Source organism: Hippoglossus stenolepis, chromosome 19, assembly GCF_022539355.2.
Source record: "Hippoglossus stenolepis isolate QCI-W04-F060 chromosome 19, HSTE1.2, whole genome shotgun sequence".
Taxonomy (NCBI): Eukaryota; Metazoa; Chordata; class Actinopteri; order Pleuronectiformes; family Pleuronectidae; genus Hippoglossus; species Hippoglossus stenolepis.
In genome coordinates this window covers 3593272-3613540 of record NC_061501.1, presented here as the reverse complement: position 1 = coordinate 3613540, position 20269 = coordinate 3593272, and the positions used below count along the sequence as shown (strand labels likewise).

The following is a 20269-nucleotide window of genomic DNA, read 5'->3' as shown; positions in this document are numbered from 1 at the left end:
TTTTGTTTATTCAGCACTTTTAATAATTACTCAGAGAGGCACAAATACAATTAACAGGGCTACCTTCATCTATATGTGCGCCCACATGTGACTTCCTGCTCCAGCCTGTGAGGCCTGCCAGCGTAACCGGACAACAGCAGAAACACACAACAGCTTCACCTCACAATGGTATTCACAGGAACACTCACACACACACACACTCTGCTGACCCTGGCTTTATTTTTCCTTTCCTGAATCTGTATACGAGATGTGACTGAACAAGTTTCTGTGTTGAGCCTAGCCTCTGTGACAACTTGAGGTAGATAACATTCTCCAGTCACCCCAACCATTAGCTGTGAAACACACACACACACACACACACACACACACATACACACAGCCGACAATCCTATTTACCTTCACAAACATTTTATTTAGCATCTTCTGTATAAGGTTTTATGTCTTAGTGTCTCATTTATGTACAGATACCGCTATTTAGCTCAGTAACCAAATTAAAAACAAAGACAATTTTGTTTAATAATTTATCTTTACAACTTTTCAACGTTTCAAATAGAATAAAACTACAAATTTTGATTTATTCATGCACAAGTATGTATTTGCTTTTGGTTGCTAAAATGGAAAGAAACTGAACTTCAGAATGTGAGCGATAGTTATCGAAACCACTCGTTTTTGTACCCTGGTCGCCTCCCTCGTGTATTTTAATACTTTCATGTCCAGGGTGCCACAGCATCACGAGTAGTCTTCAGTCATGTGTGTCGTGCACCATGTGTTTCTGTCTCGTTTTCTGAGTTGGAACAACAACACACAAACTGCTGCCGTCTTCACACAAGCCTCCTCTCTCTGCCTCCGTCCATAAAAAACCACAGCGAAGAAAAATTAACACTTAATGTAACAGTTATCAGTTATAATGTAACAAACACTACAGGGACTATATAGTTACATAGGCATACATCGAACAACTGAATAAAACACAACAAAACACAGATGTTGCATAACTGACATGTCAGAAGTTCACACCTCCCCCACAAAGAGCGGCGGGGAAATATGAGTTTCTGCTTTACAAAATACTGCACAGCTAGTGTTTGAAAAGAAACTGTGGAGGTACGTTTTGGTGAAAGGGTTGATTCTGTTTGTCTCGGACTAAAAGTGATTCTTTATGCAGCAGGTTGAACGGTTTGCTGTGTTTTACTCGTCTATTAGTGGAATTGTAATGGTAGAAATGATGAGCTCCATTACAAATGATTGTGCTCTAATTTCAGAGGTACCAAAGATTAAAGTGTGTCAGTGTGAGAAGCAGTAGCTACAGTATGTCCAGACTAGGTGAAGCTTTTGTAATACTTCCACAGTTTCCTTCCTTTTGGCACTTTTTCTCCTACATGTGCTCATAACATTTCATCTGCTCAGTCTGGGACTCTAAACTTAAAGATTTCTGTTCGGTAAAACATTATAAAAACATTGAAAGATGAGCATTAAATAGTGCGGACTTGCTCCACACTACCTTCCCTAAATATAGCGCCGCATCAACCAATAGAAAGTGTCACTGTAAGCAACGAGTGAAGAGGACAAGTGCTGAAAGGTTGGTAGTGCAAATTCAACAGTGCTGTAACTACGTCACTCTTAGTTTTATATGGGATGCAACCACGTTAAAATAAATTGGAGTTATTTCACGTGTCCCTTTGTGCTTTTACACTTTTTAAAAAGTATGCTTTTAATTCAATGCCAACATTTCTGGAGGCAAATTTGAGATTGAATCAGTGAACCTGTGAATCTACCAATTTACTGAGCTACTGTGTGCTGTCAAACAGCCCTTCAGATTAAAAAAATATATATAGTCATTCCCAACTGAGCCCTACTTCAGACACCATAAATATACATGTGCATTATAAAGCTCACAGACTCCTTGAATATGAACTATGGCTATTTTTCCTATTGAAATAACAGCATCCTTTGAGGGTGGTGAATGACGACCAGCGATCGAGTATCAGTACCTGATATCTAAAAGCCTCGCCCCCACCTAACTGATCGGGATCCGTGTTTAGCATCATTCTGTCTGGTCCTTCACTAAATCATCCACAAGGCAAACGACACTACAGCTTTAGAGAAGACATTCTGACTCCAGCCGTGAGGCCGCCCTGCGTCTGCAACCTTACACAGCTACAACTTAACCAGCAGCTTCTTAACAGACTGAGGTTCAGGCTGAAGGAGAGTTTCTGAGAAGCTATGAGGGAATGAAAGCATTTAAGTACAAATGGTGATGCCGACCGCGCAGATCAGCAAACTGTATTTGATATAAAAAATGTGCTGTTATGAGTCAGCTTTCCACAGCAGGGGGTTGAAGGATTGTTTTCTACGTGTCCGTGCATATTTACTTATTCCGAGCCGAGTTCAAAGATCCACTGTACAACTTTTCTCATGTTTTGTTTTCTCCCAGGTTTAGCAAACGTCTCTGAACCTCCCACAGTCAAGTACACCAGACAACACGAAAGACTACGAGGGTCATATCAACAGCACACGTTCACTTCTTTGCCTATCTTTTACACAGTGAGTGCCAGTAACTGGACAACACAAGAGGGAAAGAATATGAAAATGTAACAGAAAAGAACGTTTTCAGAGTTAAAAGTGTCTCTATGCTTTATCTTCCATGTGCAGGGGGTCTGTGGCCCAGTGTGGACTCATACTACGCTCTCTCTCAGCCAATCAGCTGATTCCCAGCTAACTGTTTCCTTTATCCTTCAGGTCCTTCAGACCATCTGCCAATAGAAAGTGGTCCAGCCTTCCAACGACCCCTGCCCTTCATAAAAACCCAATTTGGATTCTTCCCCCAAGAATGCCCGGTGACCGGTATCCATGGCAACAGCCCATGTGTGCAGTGTGGGGCTTTAGAGTGTTTTTAATTTTATTTCTAGGAGTAGATGGTGATGACTTCACGGCCACCGCCTCGCACCAGGAGGACCCGGTTCAGACCCTCGAGGAGAACTTCCAAGAACTCCATGTCTGAGAGAACAAGAGTCAAGGTACAACACATCCAGAGGGAATCACAGTATCACACCTGAGTACATCACATTACAGTATAACCCACAGTATCCCACCTCTCAGCCCTCATACAGCAACACTGGTGGAAAGAAGTACTCAAACATTTTACTTAGTAAAAGTACAGATAAATAGACAAACTTGTACTCAAGTAAAGGTACCTCATTTCCTTTTCTACTTGAAAAAAGTAAGTACTTGCTTTTAAATATACTTAAAGTATTAAAAGTAAAAGTACTTGCCAAGTGTAGCATATTCCCGAATACAAAACTACAGTATAGTGTATATTCTATTTAATAGAAGAATAAAACAGACTGTCATACATCTCTTTTCAATACGGCCTAGGTGAGGTATGTCTAATGACTCAAGCAGTGTCTCAATTCAGGGCTCCATTCTTCTGAGGACCCGGTCTACGCAGTCGGCTGCATCCTTCATCGGCCGCATAGTTCTTCGGTTGATTAATTAATACATTTTTTAAAATATGTCAATTTAAGAGTTAGGGTTTGAGAACTTATGAAACAATTCATTCTTCTGATGTTTTCGCCTCACTTTTTTCCGCCATAACCTCTTTGGAAAACAGTTTGTCAAAGAAGCGCAAGGAACCAATGGGTATGTTGGGAGTGATCCAGCTGGTGGAGCCTCCGCTGCCCGGGGATGGAAGGACGCATTCGTCGGCCGCGTTTGGAGGAGCTTTCAAATTGGGACAGTCTAGTCACGCCGCTGTGACGCAATCTCGTTCAAATGCAGCCTCCACAGGATGCAGCCCCCCAAATTGAGACACAGCTTGAGTTTCAGACGTTTCTTCACCAGTGATGCTGTTGCTGCAGGAGGCAGTGTCTCATATTACCTGCCCTCTCTGAATGGATCAGTGGACCACTTCCATTCTCCTCATTTTAATTCCTTTAAAAAATGTGAGTTGATAAATGTAGGTGAGCAAAAGTGAAAAGTACCTGACAATAAATCTATGTAAAGCACAAATACATTAAATATATAAATGTACTGAGTTACATCCCACCACTGTACAGTGATACGCTCCACCAATCCCATCAATAGGCATTAGACTGCATGTCAATCATTCAGGATACAGTTTTCGTCTCCTCCTCTGTTCCTGGGTGGTCCAGGCATGTTGAGCAGAACCAGGTGAGCTCCCTGCGACTTGTTGACCACCACCCCGTTCAGCTTGACCGCCGTGTGCATCCGACGGACATTAGACTGGTTCCTAATTTGACAGGAGGTCCACAGTGAGAAAAGACAGCACTGAAGAAAAAACGGTTTACCACACGACTCTAACCTCTACATCTAATTAGTAATATATGGATAATAGTCATAGCTTATTTCTAGGTCCTCTTCTGTGCTTATAAAAAACTACACTGTGACCTAACGTGCACTGGGCAAGTAAGATATCTGTACACTGGGGGTCTGAAGACACTTTGATTAATGTATCCAAGAATCATCATGACTACAGCTCTTATTCACAGCAGCCATTTTTGACTTGTCATAGCAGAAAAAGCACATTCGTTACTAACAACGTTAACAATGGTTCTGATCTATTAATGGGTCTCAGTGGCTCTGTTCAGACTTGGTATTAACATCCGTCCTGAGGGATCTAATCACAATTCATTTGTCTTCATGAAGACCAAATGATGGTGTTTTTACCAGTTTGACTTTTCAGATGTGTCAGATGACAAGAGTGAGAGATAGAGATAGAAAATGAATGTGGGCGGCTATGACAAAATATTTGACCAATTCAAGAATATTGATAATTTGGCGTTGGCTCCAAACAAATGAACGGATGGACACTGACAGGCATCACCACCTCTGAATGTGGTCTGAGTGATCGGATCTCTGGCGCCATTCAGGTGCGTTCAGACCTGAACTTAGCACTGACCACTTGGTTTGGATCCCTCAGGGCGGCTGTGAATACCAGGTCTGAACAGGGTCAAAGATCCAGCATGAACAACACCAGGAGCCTGGAGCAGCTCTATGGAATTCATTCATTTGATCATTTCTACCTTTGCTCTTCCTGCTACACATGTCAAAGTGCTTTGGTTTTCTTAACTGTTGTGGTAATGGTAGGACGTACGCCCTTCTCTTTAAATAAATACAACCTTGTTATTTTACAGTGCAAATGGAAACTCATAGAGAACAAGCTACTAATGTAACAGGATGTTTCTCTGACTTTTTCTTGATGATGACATTAAACCTAACTACTACTACAGTTTGTCTGTCTAGAGACAACATCAGTGATTCAACACAGTCACATGAATCAATATGAAGAAGAAAAGTTGCATTTTCATTAAAGCATAGTTGATGTTAGTCTCAAACACAAGTTAATAAACAAATGCAAGGTTAAGGGACTGAGGCGCTGAGCTTCAAATAAAGAGGCAGCATTTAAAGACAAAGGGGACATTCAAGTTCAACATTAAAAGATTTGTTATGGTTATGTACTGATGCTATAGTTTGTCATAGTCAGTTGTACAGAGTTTGTTAATAGTTGCTACTTATCTAGCTCTGAAAATGTTGCCTCTTTATCGTCACCTTCACAAATGTTAGATCATAATGGTAAAAGCACAGGAGACCAACTGCCAGAAGCTAAATTATATTAAGGAGAAACACGAGGCAACACAAAATTCTGCTTTCCATTCCACTGAAGAAGAAGATTTTCCCTTTAGGCCAAAATAACATTTTAACATTGGAGGGGAACCACAAATTTGCTTGTAAACACAATTTCATGCGAACTAAATGGAAGCTGGTCCAACAACGCAGAGTGTGATGTTGAATCGGTAAGTCCATGCACATTAGGACACACAAACGAGGACACAAACACACAAGAGGTACGAGCACATGAGCTGGAGGACACTGAATGAAGCTACGGTCGCTGCAGCAGCAGTACACACACACACACACACCACACACCACACACACATAATATATATACACGGCCTAGGGCAAAGAGAATGCGACTTACAGACTCTCCCACTCTCTGGAAGGAGAAAAATGGGACAGAACAACAGAAACAGGCTTAGATGCTTCTACGTCAGCTCTCTGCACCACACTGCATGCAACTGTCCCAAAGTGATCATAGTGCCACCCGCAGGTGACACAAGTACACACAATAAAGTGACATGTAGCTGTTTGACGTTCTTCCTGTCCTGCCTTACAATACTGATTAGAATTATAAACTTTATCAGCCAGGTGCATCTCAAAACAAGAGAATATTGTGTTTTTTTCACTATTTAATTCAAAAAGTGAAACTCTCATATATATTGTAAATTCATTGCACGTAAAGTGAAGCCGTTTTAGTTTCCAGGATTACAGCTTACAGCTCAGGTAATTAGTATCTCAAAATATTCTAATATTTGCTAAGATCAATCAAAAAAGGATTTACAGTACAGAAATGTGCAACTTCTGAAAAGTATGTTAATCTATGCACTCAATACTATGTCAGGGCTGCTTTTGCACAGGTTTCTGCATCAATGCGGTGCAGCATGGAGGCGATCAGCCTGTGGAACTGCTGAGACGTTATCTAAGCCCAGGTTGCTTTGATAGTGGCCTTCAGCTTGTCTGTATGGTTGGGTGGAGTGTTTCTCATCTTCCTTTTGACAACACCCCATAATATCATGGTCAGCAAACCAGTTAGTAGTTTTGGCACTGTGGACAGGTGGCAAATCCTGCTGGAAAATGAAATGGCATTTCCATAAAGCTTGTCAGCAGACTGCTTTGACTTTGGACTGATCTCCGACTGCAGAAACTTCACACTGGACTTCAAGCAACTTGAATTCTGTGCCTCTCCACTTTTCCTCCAGACTCTGTGAAGATCTCCCAACTTGAATCGGCTTCGCTAACAATCTTTTCAAAGATGCCGTCATCCCTGTTGCTCGCGCACCTTTTCCGACCGCACTTCCTGTCAACTTTCCATGAATGTGCTTCAATGCAGTGACCCTCTGTGGCTCCTCCTCCTTGTAGAGGGTGTCAATGATCGTCTTCTGGACAAGTGTCAAGTCAGCAGTCTTCCCCATGATTGCTGTTGTGTGCTGAACTAGACCGAGAGACACTGTATTTGTACTGTAGGAAAAGTAATTTACTCAACTCTAAATAAAATAATAAAATAAATATTAATATAATATTTAGGAATATTTTTATAACATTTATTTTAGTTGTAAGCTGTAATTATTGAAATTAAAATAAAAAAATGAAACATTTTTGTTTATCTGTGACGAATCTAGGACATATTACATTTTCACTTTCTTTACTGACAAATTTATTCACGACACCATCATTTTTTGAGATGCACCTGTAAATGGACTGGGACACACGTGATGAAGTCCATACACTTGATGGTACGGTCGGTCTGGGATGGAAACATGTTGGTGTTCATGTGTGCGTCTGTGCGGTGTGGCCATGCACAAAGACTGAAATGGCTGAAAGTGTACACACACACACACATGCGCACATGTACCAAATGCAGCCTGAATGCACACGCCATGCACACGCTCGTCCCATTTCACCCTGTCAGGCTTGTTTCTACTAGTTCTACGACACACGCTGTCCTCGTGCACTGAGGCCTTGGCACCATCCTGAAGTAATGTCAGTTCTCTACGTGCTGTAGTTCAAAGTTCACATCCTCTGACTTCTTTATGTACTTTCACTATTAACATAAAACCAATTCAAAATGGTGCAAACGTCTCTTACAAGGCACATGAATCATGTTGTTAATCACCACCTTTACAGTGTATAATACTTGACACTCCAACAATATGAGAATGTATTAGAATGCATTAGTATTAGTTAAACATCCACAGAACAAAACTTTCACTTTCGCTTCTTTTTAGATCTTAACGTACAATCGCGTTTGGGTCATATTCAGAGTAAAGTATTGGATACTTACGGTTTCATGTTGAACAGGTCACGCACGGCCACATTGGCGTTGCACTCGCGATTGCGATTACGCTCTGCGAACATCTTGTCCTTGGTCCAGGTCATGTGAACCCGATCGGGCCCCGTTTCGGCCTTGTCGTTTATCGTGGCGTGAGATGCCGTGTTTCTGTCATGGATGAGCTGGGCCTGGTGAGGAGGGAGAGAAGAGGGTTAGAAAAACAGTAAAGGTGGTGGTGGTGGATAATAGACAGGAAGAAAGGAAGAGAAAATAGGAGAAGGAAGAAAAAGTGATGTAACTCATCCAAGATAATGTGATAATGAGACAAAAGAAAGGGATTAATGATAGAAAAAGGAATACAAATTGGGGAAGGTGGACAAAGAATAAGGAATCACAAACAGAGAGGAAAAAACTGTGCAGGAAATGACAGATAGGCCACAGAAAAAAAACAAAGATGGCCAATTACAAACTGGGATATACAAAAATTGGGAATCCAACACTTTTCCTTCTACGAGTTGGTGCGACAACATGCTAGAGGAACAATACAAACCTGTTCAACCATCACAACAACGCACATGGGCCACAAAAGAACAGACGTACATCACAAGACAATTTACATATCTGGGCAGGCTGAAGGCCCCAGCAGGGGTCCACACAACATTTATGGTGTAACTGACGGAAAGGGAGCTGTGGCGGTGGTGAAGGTGTAGTGTGATGTCAACCAAAAATTATTTTACTTAAACAAGCATAAAGCAGGACTATAGTGCAGGAATAATACTGTTCAGCAGAGCACAGAGTAGGACTTACATATCAATATTAAAATTATTAAAAGAAAAAAATATTGCAAAACAGGTCACAACTTTGTTCACTTTTCTTTGTAGAAATGTCCACAATTATTTACCCAATGCCCATGACAAAGGATAAGAACAAATTGTTTATGCATTATCATCTGTCATAAAGATATAGTTAAAGATCTACATCTTCATGTACTGGTTCACATTTCATAAAGAAAAATAGCTTTTTATAACAGAAAACAGGAGGCTCACTTTGTACCATATTTATTGTTTCCTGGTTAAAATATCAAATTCCCCATCGTTGTAAACATTTGAATATGTGAGACTGTGAGTTAAACATAATGCAGATCAATTTTAAAGGATCTGTGTTTGAGGAAGTTACCAGCTTTGACTGTACAGTATGGAAAAGGGGTTGCACAACTTTTAAAAAGTCGAATATCATGTGATGAAAGTCGAGTTCAAGCTTAAAGCGTCATCACGGAGCAATAAAGTCGTCAAGTCGACGAGTCTGTGAAACCCCTGGTATGGACACTGCTTAAATGAACGAGTGGCTGGAGGGAGGGGGAAGTCAATGTGGAAATGAATGGATTAGGTGACTATGCTAGAGGTCAAATGAAAAACAAGAGAAGACAGTATTGTCATGTCACTTTTGCTGGATGAAAACATACTTGCAAATAATTTTGAAGATCACTAAAACTAAAAAGAGAAAATGCCCGATGAGGCTGTAATGGTCGTGACACACCAGAGAACCCAATTGTTGGAGGGATTGTAAAAAACATGATGCTGCTATTCTTAGATCCTTTAGGTCGAATTGTGCTGCCTGCTGAAAGGCAAGTTAACCTCAAATAAAAAATGATATCCTCTCTACAGGAACATTTGAGGACATTTTCTACATCGGGAGCTTTTGTCACTGTGTAAAAGTCACACACGTTTCAGTTTCCTTAGAGAATACTGTCCACTCTTTCTGGTTTCATTTTTTTTTCAGGGGAGTGGGATGATGAGGGTGATGGGATCTTGGACTGCAGGCTCAGGGTGCAACAGGCTGATATTCACAAAGCAGATGTCAATCACTATACAGCAAGGAGCCCTACTGCTGGGATAATCTCGACTTAAAACCGAAAAGTCAGATGTATAAGATGAATGCTATCTGTGATTCATGGGTCACCTTCTCTTGGTGGGCAATTCAAAAGGTTTTATGACAAAACTGGAAATGGCACTGTTCAAATTTTACAATGCTACAATCACTGACTCGTAGTGATGGGCTACGTGAGGCTTCATCACTGGTGCAACAAGGTTACCCATCATCCTTTACTCTGGTCTAGTACTATCAACATGGAAAATCGACCATGAGCTGGTGCTATGGAGAAGTTCACAGTGAAAAGGTGCAAACACACAGCTGATTATTCAAAGGCCCTATCATTTTTCTGTATTTCTAGTTCCACACTGACTTCAGGAAGTCATTAATGTGATGCTAATGTGAAGAATCTTCAACTGCTTCATTGCTTTTAAGAGATGATCAGTGTCAAGATTCACAACATAAAAAATGTTTATGGTACTTAAGGGACATTGATGAAACCCTTTAGTAAATTTGGCTAAAAGCTTTTCAACTATCAACAACTTTTCTCCATGATCATAAAATGTTAAACCAAAGCAGTATTTCCGCTCCTCTGTCTCTCATTTCCATCTGTGTGTTCACTGTATAAGCATCACAGTCTAATTTCTGACATCTGCTAAGAATGAAAGAGCATTTTTCTATATTTTAAACCAGGATGATAATGGAACTTATTAAAACAGTCCCATGACTAGCGACAGCTGTGGCTTTGTGAAGATGGGCCGGTGAGGTCTAACTGTGAGGGACAGTGGGTTGACAAAAACCGGCTACCTCGTCCTCCTGATTGTCCTCCACCGTTGAGGACTGCCGGCTGAGGCTGTCGCTCTCGGCAGCGCCCGGGTTCTTCCTCCGGATTGAATTACGCGATTCATCAGTGATACTCTGTATCTGAGCAGTGTGGCATGGCCCAGAAAGGCGATGGCAGTTGAACAGGAAAAGGGGCCATTTGTCATATATTGCAGCAGTTGGCCAGATTTGAATAGAATACTGTTGTCATTTAACTATGCAGTCTGGTAGTTACGGAAACAAACTAATAATTTGTTTTACATATTTGACAAATTTATACAAAGTTATCTGTAAAGCTAGTCTTCATTTTGTTTACCCGTGAACCAACAACATTCGGTATCAATAAATGCCATCGTCTTGAAGAGGCTTAAGATCTTATCTGATATATATCTAATGAAAGACAAAAGCAGCCACTTGCATTTGAATGCAACTTCAGACAGACGACAGACTGCGAGTGTTGGGTTGTGTTCAGCTGGAGAAAGTGTGTATTACCTCTCTCTCCCTTTCAGTCCTGGACAGCTGCATCTGTTTCAGCATCTGAGTCCTCTGCTCCATCATCAGCGTCTTCTCATACGTAAAAGCTGAGATGTCATTATCATGCTGCAAAGATTGGAACAGAGACGTCAGAATCAATCATTCAATACAATTCTGACTCGAAAAAAATAGAACGCAGTCTAAAATTTAGATTTAAAAAAAAAAAATTGGATAGTAAGTGCAGTTTTTGAGTCTCACCATCTCCACCACTTCCACCTCTGCATCCAATCGCAGGTGGTAGAGGAACATCTGGAGATCTTTCTTCATCTGGATGCTGTTGTCATCCATCTGGGCCACAGTGAAGATGCGCATCTTACATTTCCGCCACACCTAGAGGGAGAGTTATTATAAACGGAAGTAAAACGGAAACATAAGAGTCAGTCAATCTGTCAGGGGTAGATGGATGGAATAACGATTAGTAGCAGGACCAGTGAGAGGAGGCAGGAAGAGATAGATGTGGAAAAGTGTAAGTGAGGGAGAATGTATGCGAGATGGATTCTGAATAAGTATAAATATCATTTTTAGGGTTTACTCAAACAGTCACCAACCTTGTGCTGTCGCAGCAGGAAGGGCAGCAGCATCAGCATGCCTCCGTCATGGACCACCCACCACACATCAATGGTGCCCTCCCCCAGGCGGTCCTGGTTGGTAGGGAAACTGTCCACATTCTTAGCCACAAGTAAGGCATGATGGGCGGCTGTGGACTCCCGCACTGTTTCTGGATGGATAAAAGGAGAGCGAGTGTGTATGAGACATTGTCTCCTAAACCCTGTGTGTTCTCTGTCTCTCTGTTTAGACCTGGTTTAAACATCCCACCAACCCCAAGTGGACAGCTCGGAATACAGGTGTGAACGTATTGAAGAGGAATTGAGGTAACACTTGAGATCACTCAGGCTACATTCATTAAGCAGTTTGAACACATACACGTCCTGGGCCACATTAGAGGGTTGTCTCCTCAGCTGATATCCTCCTTTTAAAAAAATTGGTAAAATCCTTTTTCATAGTCGAGCTGTCCGAATCACATTCACTCAGCCCCTCCCGCCGCTGCTATGTCTCTCTCTCCGTCAATCTCACACCAACACACAGATACTGAGACTCTCACAAACATTGACATCATGTGCTTGTCTTTAGGTTTAGCAAACAGAAAAGATGTATGTGTTTATTTGCAAACAGGGCGTGGAAATGAGTTCTGATCAGTGGTCACTGGAGACACATTCTAATGCCAGGTGTGAAACAACGTACTCAGACCTGTCCACTTGTGATAAGATCACGTGAGATGATGTTAATACCAGGTCTGAACAGGGCCTATGAGATATTATGAGACAAGCAGGTGTGCATATATGCATATAAGATGTATTATCATTACTTCAACTGTATTACTGGATCAACTATGATGTTGCGTGTGTAAGTTCTCCATCTTGTTCTCCTGATTTATTCATCTCTGTCTCTACCTATGAAGTTCTTCCATGACTGTGGGTCATTAGACTGCCTCCAGGTCCCGGGCCAGGCCATCAGGACTGTGTTGTGCTTCATGCCTCCCAGCCCCGCAGACTGGATGAGGTGGGACATGCCATCTCTGAGGTTTGAAGACACCACGACATGACAGAAACCCTTGGTCTTCTCTGCTGACATAGAGGACTTGATGTTCTGGATAAAACATGGGAGAAAAATCATAGCAGTCAACAGTGGTGGAATAGAAAACAAATTCATTATTGGGCTTTTAAAAATATGTCTTTGCGGAGACACTTACATCTCAGTGATCCACTGATAGCAATCTCATCATTAACTCATACTGATGGGTCTGAACAAATGAATACAGCTCTCTGTATAATCTGGAATTCAGCTCCTGCACATGATTACTTTTGTAGAAAAAAAATAATCCACTGATTTAAAATGCTTTTGAGGACAAATCAGGTTGCCAAAATGAATTAAATAAATAAGAATATTAATTTTAGCCAGTAGGTGGCAGAGTTAATCTGCAGCGTGGGTGTAAAAGGATTGTCCTGACTCTATTAATCTTGATTGACACAATAGATTATCTCGTGGGACCAGAGGTGGATTGATGAACGCTGCCATTAACACAATGTATTATTTAGCCAATTTTACAGGGACAGACAATTAACTGTCCCCATCAATTTCTACTTTTAGCTGAACAGGATCTGACAATCCACTGTTTGCATTTTCATTTTCCACATCTACATGTTTTTGCTTGGTGGTGTGCGAGTTTAAATGTACCTGATCAGCCCTCTTGGCCTCTGCGTCTTTAGTGAGATACGTTCCCTCTAAAACATTTCCCACAATCGTCAGGCCTTTTCCTGCCTTCAGCTGAGTGGTGAGGGAGAGCAGGCGAGGGTGTTTGACTCCTTGATCGGAGTCCACGTTCAGCAGCACCAGCACCTGAGGCCTGGATACATCAACAGGAAAAGAAACAGGCGGGGGGGGTCAGGTTTAATTTCTTTGAAAGGTGTTGAGTGACAGGAGTGGCCGTTTGATCCTCCAGTCTCGCACGGAAACAAAATTATCATGTAAACATCTCCTGTATAGTTGGTTCAAGAAACTTTAACATTTTTAAGAGTAATAATAAGTAGAATCATCATCACTGGATAACTGGATATTGGAACACAATGCAGGTAGACCTGCAGAGGAGCTGAATTAAGATTTTACCGACCCACATGTGTTCATCAGGAATCAGGAATATCTGTATTCATGGAAATATCACAAACCTAAAGACACTATTTGCACTGAAAATGAAAAGTAACCTGGCCGTTTGCCTATTGGACGGGCAGTCTGCAAGGTCAGTGCAGGCCTCTGCACAAAGTGAAGGCTTAGCAACCTTTTTTGTCAGATTAGGTAGAGGACCAAGAGATTAATCTAATTCAACCCTCTGTGTCTATTCCTGTCTCTCTTTTGTCCAGCCCACCAGTGACAGGTGGCACTGTGTCAACTGTAACCACACACACACACACCCACACCCACACACACAGTACCTCCAGTTCTTTGTGTGTGGTGGAGCCTCCTCAAGTCGGATGAGGGCGTAGCGCGCTGCGTTGAGAGACAGACCACGGATGCCATCACCCCATTCTTTCTCTGCCCTAAAACAAACAAATGATTCACAATGAAGTAAACAAGAAACTGATTCAAAGCAATGACAGTGGATGGATTTTAACAGCCCAGTCTTAGCTTGTGTTCACAGCTGAATTTTGTGGGTGAAGTTACAACATAAAATGCAGTCTAGTAAAAGGGAACATGTTCTGCAGCTTAGCATATTTTTGTAACCGGATATCTGATATGATGCAAGACTCTGCTATTCCACACAAATGACAAATATATTATTATATTGCTGTTATTTGAAGTGTTGACGGGAAGTGAGGCTGAGGAGAAAAACTTAAATGATTCAAATCAAAAATGTCTTGAAAACAAAGTGGAGGACCCTCAAAATGCCTGGTAATTAAAAAAAGAAGCTCAGAAGCTCAGATATTAAAACTATGCACTTTCTACATTTAAGTGAGATGTCCTTGCTGTCAGAAGTTTATACTATTCAGGTACAGCCCTTCTCTATTTGAACACTTTTGAACCAAAGAAAATAATGAGTACAATGTTCTTCTTACCCTCTGTATTCGATGTATTTGTAGATGCACCCAGCGATGGCCATGGCAAAGATGGCATAATACCAGGAGCAGATGAACATGAGAGCAAGGCACAAGCTCATTCCCAGGAAAGACAGAGCCCTGTGGCAGAAAACAAACTTTACAAGTTTAGACTATAAACCACATAACCCATCCACTGTTTCAGGTTGTCTGCACATTCATGGAAATCTCTTAATGATTTAAGACCAGTGCAGAATGGATAGAGGAGGCTTAGAAGTGAGGTAAAATTCTGAAATCTACTGTACTACAACATTATTTTCCTCAGCCTTTGTTGTGGAAGTGTCCCAGTGAAGGCCATCATGTCATTAACCACATTGAACATGCATGTCTATGGTTGTAAAGGTGTTCCTCTGAATCTTCGCTACTGCCATGCACTGTACTGAAATCCTCATCCATTTCAGGAGTAGGATCCTTGACATTGTTAAAACTGACGAGTCTGAGACGCTAACTTTAACTTCAGAAACTTTTAACATCATTTTTTCACTTTTTGAAAGTGAATACAGACAGCATATTAAAGAGGGAAAATGTATTTGCGAGACTGTAATTGGTCACCCACCAGTGGTAGTATTTGAAGCGTGGTCTCCAGTTGGGCGTTCGCAGTAGCGTCTGAACGGCGCAGGCCAGGTTGACAAACAGGTAGCACATGAGGAAAAACCTGTGCGAGGAGAAGAGTAAGCCAAAACAAATACTACTAACGTCTAATCTAAATCACCATGTTATGACCTACTGGAGATGTGAAATACATAGGGGATGATAGATTTCATCTGGTATGAGAAAGAATGTGATAGTAATTATGCAGGCAGGTACTGACATGGAGAGGATTGGAGCCACAGCGTCCAGTGAGGCGATGAGGATGCCAATCTCACAGATCCCACCAGTCAGGAGCAGAGCCCAGGTAGGTTCTCCATTGGCTTTACCATGACCAAACACCTAAACACACATACAAACACACATAGTTCAGTGTGAAAACTGAAGCGGAGCGTATAAGGATGAAGACTGCTTTGACAGTATTTGAGGTGATTGTTCAACTGACCTGTAAGAAAGGTACGATGCCATCCCGTGCGATGGCCTGCAGCAGTCGTGGGGCACCAGTCAAACTCTGTAAACCTGCTCCACAGCAGGAGAAGAACGAGCCAATCACAATAACCCAGGGTGAGGGCCATGATAACGTGCCTATCACAAGGTTTCCTTTCACAGAGTCACCAAATCTGCAATAGAAAAACAATCATACATACACCCTGTTTTTATTCAGCTATAAATAGTGTAGATATGTTGACATAATTTCAAATATTAATTTCAGCCAAATTTCATGATAAGATCCCAGGGAAAGACCATAAAGCAGTACATCCTACTAAAAATATTTTTTATCCAAAGTCTGATATATTGTATTTACTCCTCTGTATCATAGAACTCCACTGTTGTCCAACAGCTATTAAAAACCAAAGAGCCACACTTTTGCACCGGGTGTTCCCTCCTAATCCTGTTGCTATAAATACTTAATAGAGATCCAAATGTGGATTAAGTTGAAAATAGTCTCTCCAATAAATACAATACTTATTCCAGTTTGTTAACAGCTAGTCTTTTTAAAACAATGATAAATCACCAGTGATCTAATCACATATACAATAAGATTTGAGTCTAAAACTGAATCTGAGGGAACATCGAGGCCAAACCTACACATTGTTTCTCTGTTTTATTAAAACATAAAGAATCTATAAAACATAGTGTGTTCAGTTTCCTACAGTATGTGCTTGGTGTGAAACGCTTACTTGTCTCGAAGCAGAACGCCTTCAATACTGGCCCCAAATAGAACCACACAGGTGACGTCTGTGGAGCACTGTTCAGGAAAGTGAACTCAAGTCTATTTCTTTTACATTACGGTGAAGCTTTAAACACACAAAATAACCCTTAGCTGTGCCCTACTGTGCTCTACCCCTTTGATCCAAAGACTCCAAGATAACCTGAACCTGTGCTTACTAGGAATGGAATAGAATAGAAACACTTTATTGTCATAGCACAAAAAGAAAGCAGTACAACAGTGCAAATTTATAGAAAAACTGATTTATAAATATACTACTCTGCCTTTTATTTTCTATACTAACTGCTATACTAATCAGTCGGGGTCATCTCACTAGATTTTCGTATCAAATTCACTTCAAAGTTTTAAGGATACAGATGAAGGAGGTGGTAGCAATAGCCAGGATGGTGCCGATGGGTATGGACTTCTGGGCATCCCTCAAGTCCCCTGAGCGGTTTGAACCGGCCATGATACCTGGAAGAGTTGGTCCCAACAAAGAATCAGACATGAACAATACAGAAATGAAACACAGCTCTGCGCTGAGCAATTCTGACCATAATAGTAGCCAAACAAGTACAGAAATCCCACATCACCGTGTGTGTGTGTGTGTTTGTCACTTTTATCAGCCTCACCAGTGACAGAGGGGAAGTAGATGCCGACCAGCAGTGTGAAGAAGGTTGTAATATCATTGATTACATATGGCATGTAGATGTCTTGGGCAGAGTCACTTCCCCCAAGAGACGACAACTCTTTGTTTTCTACCATCATGCCCAGGGGACCGTACACTGACCACATGTTTTCTGTAACAGAGACACAAACACATTTGTTAGTTTCCAAACAGCATCAACCGCACACTGTGCTAATTCACCCACGTGACAATGAGATGTGTTTGATTTAGAGAGCCTGACATTTCACGTTGTAAAACCTTAGCTGATAAGTTAAAGGCGTTAACAACAATTTTCTCAAAAATGGTTTAATTCACTCCGTCCAAAGCTCAATAGGATGCTAACATTGTAGCAGAAGATACAAAAAGATACAGAATCGAATATATTTATAAACACAAAAATTGTTGGAGATTAAACCGGCACGAGTAAAGTTCAGCAGTTCTATAAGTTAAACATTTTGTAACTGCTCCAGACATGTTAACATTATCAAGTTCATGGAACTGGAGCGGAGTGACAGAGCGAATGAATGGCTGGTGCTGAGAGAACATTGGTAATTGAAAACAGGCAAGACGGTATAGAGAGGCACATTAAAGCTGACGTAATCTGTCCAGAGACTTAAACACCAAATGCAAAAAAACTGAATCAGATGGGGAGGAAATGCATGTTTCTGAGAGTGAAGTGAGGGAGAGGAGCTAAAGAAAGTAAAAATAAAAGCAAAAACAGATGCGAGAAAGCAGATAGAGTAAAAAAGATTGCATATGAAATCACTTAGCGCCTGCGGACACTCACTCCCGTTGCTTCACTAGAAATACGACAGGAATGCATTCGTGTAGAAGGAGAAAAACTAGTTTGTCATGGCCAAGAGTTACGTAACGGGAGGAATGTTCTGGGTTTGCACTGTGTTTCATACAATATTCCCATCATCGTTTGTTTAACTTCACACTGGAAGGTTAGTATTGAACAAACATGTTGCAAGGCTGTCCCATGATCTTTTGTCATAATTTTTAATCTCATTCTGGCAAGTATGTAGCAGGATGACTTTAAGAAAAACAAGAGAGAATTCTGGATAATTTTGGGAGTAAAGCTCAGTTGAACTGAACTGGAATACACCCACATACCTGCATACTACAGCTGTAGCTGTGATAATATGATATTGTCTAGATAACAGGTCAGGGAGGTTGTTTTTCTGCAGAGAAAACATTGTGTTCCAACCTGAAATGACTCCGCTGGTCAGCCCAGGGATGCCCTGAATCATGGTCACATTATTGTTGTCGAAGTATTCATTGCAGGTGGCGTTGAGCTCAGGTCCGTCACAGAACAGCATCCACAGTTTGGTGGTGACCGTCATGTTGTCGATAAAATCTGTCTTAAGACACTTGTCAAAGTTGAGGTTCTGCAGAGTGCGATTTCCCAACATGCAAACACTGTATGGAGGGAAAAAAAACAATAGTTAGAGCTGTCGAAGTGTTGCAATTGCTATTTAATCAATTTAAAACATGAATATGCAGACATACGAATATACAGATAGGTAATATGCTAACTTCAGGAGTCACTACGAAATTCATCTGATGCCATATAAAACTGGAGGACATGTTAACGGGAAACTCACGGAAAGTCAGGCGGCTCAAAGATGGTCTTGATGACTCCGGCGTAGATAGCAAGGATAGAAAGAATGACACAGGCCAGGAAGACTAAGGCTAGTTTGTTCACATATTTCACTCCAACAAAGACGACCACAGACATCAGTGCCAGGCAGCACGTGCCATACACCCGCATGTTATTCAGCAGGGCATTCAGCTCGTCCTCCTTTCTGTCTGCCACAAAGATGGCTGCTTTAGGCACGATGTAGGTCTGAAATGACACGGGACAGATGGAAGATGAAAATATACACCTGTCCCTTTCAGGAGAGAGACAGGATTGTTACAATGTGAGTTTGGGTAGATAACATGAACTCGGCTAGGTTAGACGAATAGACAGCCTCACTGAACCGTAAATCCACGTGGAGGATCACCACCATGTAGAGGTAATCCAAGCACTAACAGGGTTCACCTACCAGAAGAATCTCTATAGTACCCAGAATGTACATGGAGCCAGCAAACGTTGTCCCCAGGTAGAAACAGAGACCTACAGCTCCTCCAAACTCTGGACCAAGAGATCTGGAGATCATATAATAGGAACCTCCCGCTGTGGAGAAAAAACAGCAGGAATTAATCTAATGAGAAAAGAATCTGAATAAAAAAAACATTAAAGAAAACATCACATTTCTAAAAATCCTGAAACAATGATTCTATGTTATACAAATATTTGAAGCTGATGAAAATTGGTTCAGGGTAAATTCGAGCTGATGTTGGAGCACACACAAAGAAATACGTGATCTAATTTTATCCTCAAAAAAACTAAAATACAAAGACAAATCAAACTACATTATGATTTAATCCCTGTTTATTTCACACCCCTTGTTGAGGTTTGTGTATTTCTAAGCACCAAAGAATCCTACCTGGCACAACGCCATTAGTAGCGATTGCACTCATGGATATGGCCGTCAGCATGGTCTGTGGAGAGAGCACAGGAGGGAACAAATGTCAAAACTCCCAAAAGAACCTTACATAGAGAGTCCCTCTGTACTCAATAGAGTCTATGAGAATCAATGATGCTCCTTTGAAATATGAGGTTTTATATGGTGAATATTCACTGTAAGTTCCTTGTTTAGTTCTGTGTTGTAACAAGGGGATTTGTGAATATCATTATCAACCATTCAAAACCAAGCATGACAGAAATGATTTCCTCTTGTGGGACATGAGGGCCACTTGAAATAAAAAAAATAAAAATCCTATTATTATTTTGAGAATAAAGTTATAATGTTACGAGAATAAACTCTAAAAGAAAAATTGAGAAAAAAAAAAACTTTCTTAGAAAATGAGCAGCAAGGAGAACTGCTTGCCTTCTTTCCTTCTGGATGCAAAATCTTGAACCAATCTCATTAGTTGAGAAACTCTGAAATCCCTTTGAACAGAACGCAGATGAAAACAAC

The 20269-nt window shown here is 41.1% G+C and overlaps 1 protein-coding gene across 6 annotated transcripts in view; it reads right to left on the bottom strand.

Annotated features, from left to right (window-relative positions):
- The window catches only part of slc12a7b (solute carrier family 12 member 7b), a 62836-nt gene continuing 42567 nt past the window's right edge, over nucleotides 1–20269 (bottom strand). For 3 of the 6 annotated variants that reach the window (XM_035142185.2, XM_035142187.2, XM_035142192.2), the window contains exons 5-26: nucleotides 19736–19790; nucleotides 19292–19422; nucleotides 18848–19089; nucleotides 18451–18662; nucleotides 17206–17373; nucleotides 16949–17047; nucleotides 16545–16602; nucleotides 15809–15983; nucleotides 15587–15705; nucleotides 15332–15430; nucleotides 14737–14856; nucleotides 14116–14220; nucleotides 13364–13532; nucleotides 12580–12775; nucleotides 11677–11846; nucleotides 11327–11458; nucleotides 11087–11194; nucleotides 10580–10696; nucleotides 7916–8091; nucleotides 5996–6010; nucleotides 4113–4246; nucleotides 1–2994 (exon numbers count right to left, since the gene is read on the bottom strand). In XM_035142185.2, coding sequence (XP_034998076.1) covers nucleotides 2903–2994; nucleotides 4113–4246; nucleotides 5996–6010; nucleotides 7916–8091; nucleotides 10580–10696; nucleotides 11087–11194; nucleotides 11327–11458; nucleotides 11677–11846; nucleotides 12580–12775; nucleotides 13364–13532; nucleotides 14116–14220; nucleotides 14737–14856; nucleotides 15332–15430; nucleotides 15587–15705; nucleotides 15809–15983; nucleotides 16545–16602; nucleotides 16949–17047; nucleotides 17206–17373; nucleotides 18451–18662; nucleotides 18848–19089; nucleotides 19292–19422; nucleotides 19736–19790 — 2892 coding nt within the window. In that variant the 3' untranslated portion in view covers nucleotides 1–2902. The remainder of the gene's footprint in view (nucleotides 2995–4112; nucleotides 4247–5995; nucleotides 6011–7915; nucleotides 8092–10579; nucleotides 10697–11086; nucleotides 11195–11326; nucleotides 11459–11676; nucleotides 11847–12579; nucleotides 12776–13363; nucleotides 13533–14115; nucleotides 14221–14736; nucleotides 14857–15331; nucleotides 15431–15586; nucleotides 15706–15808; nucleotides 15984–16544; nucleotides 16603–16948; nucleotides 17048–17205; nucleotides 17374–18450; nucleotides 18663–18847; nucleotides 19090–19291; nucleotides 19423–19735; nucleotides 19791–20269) is intronic. The other 3 variants (XM_035142186.2, XM_035142190.2, XM_035142191.2) reach the window with 3 other exon arrangements.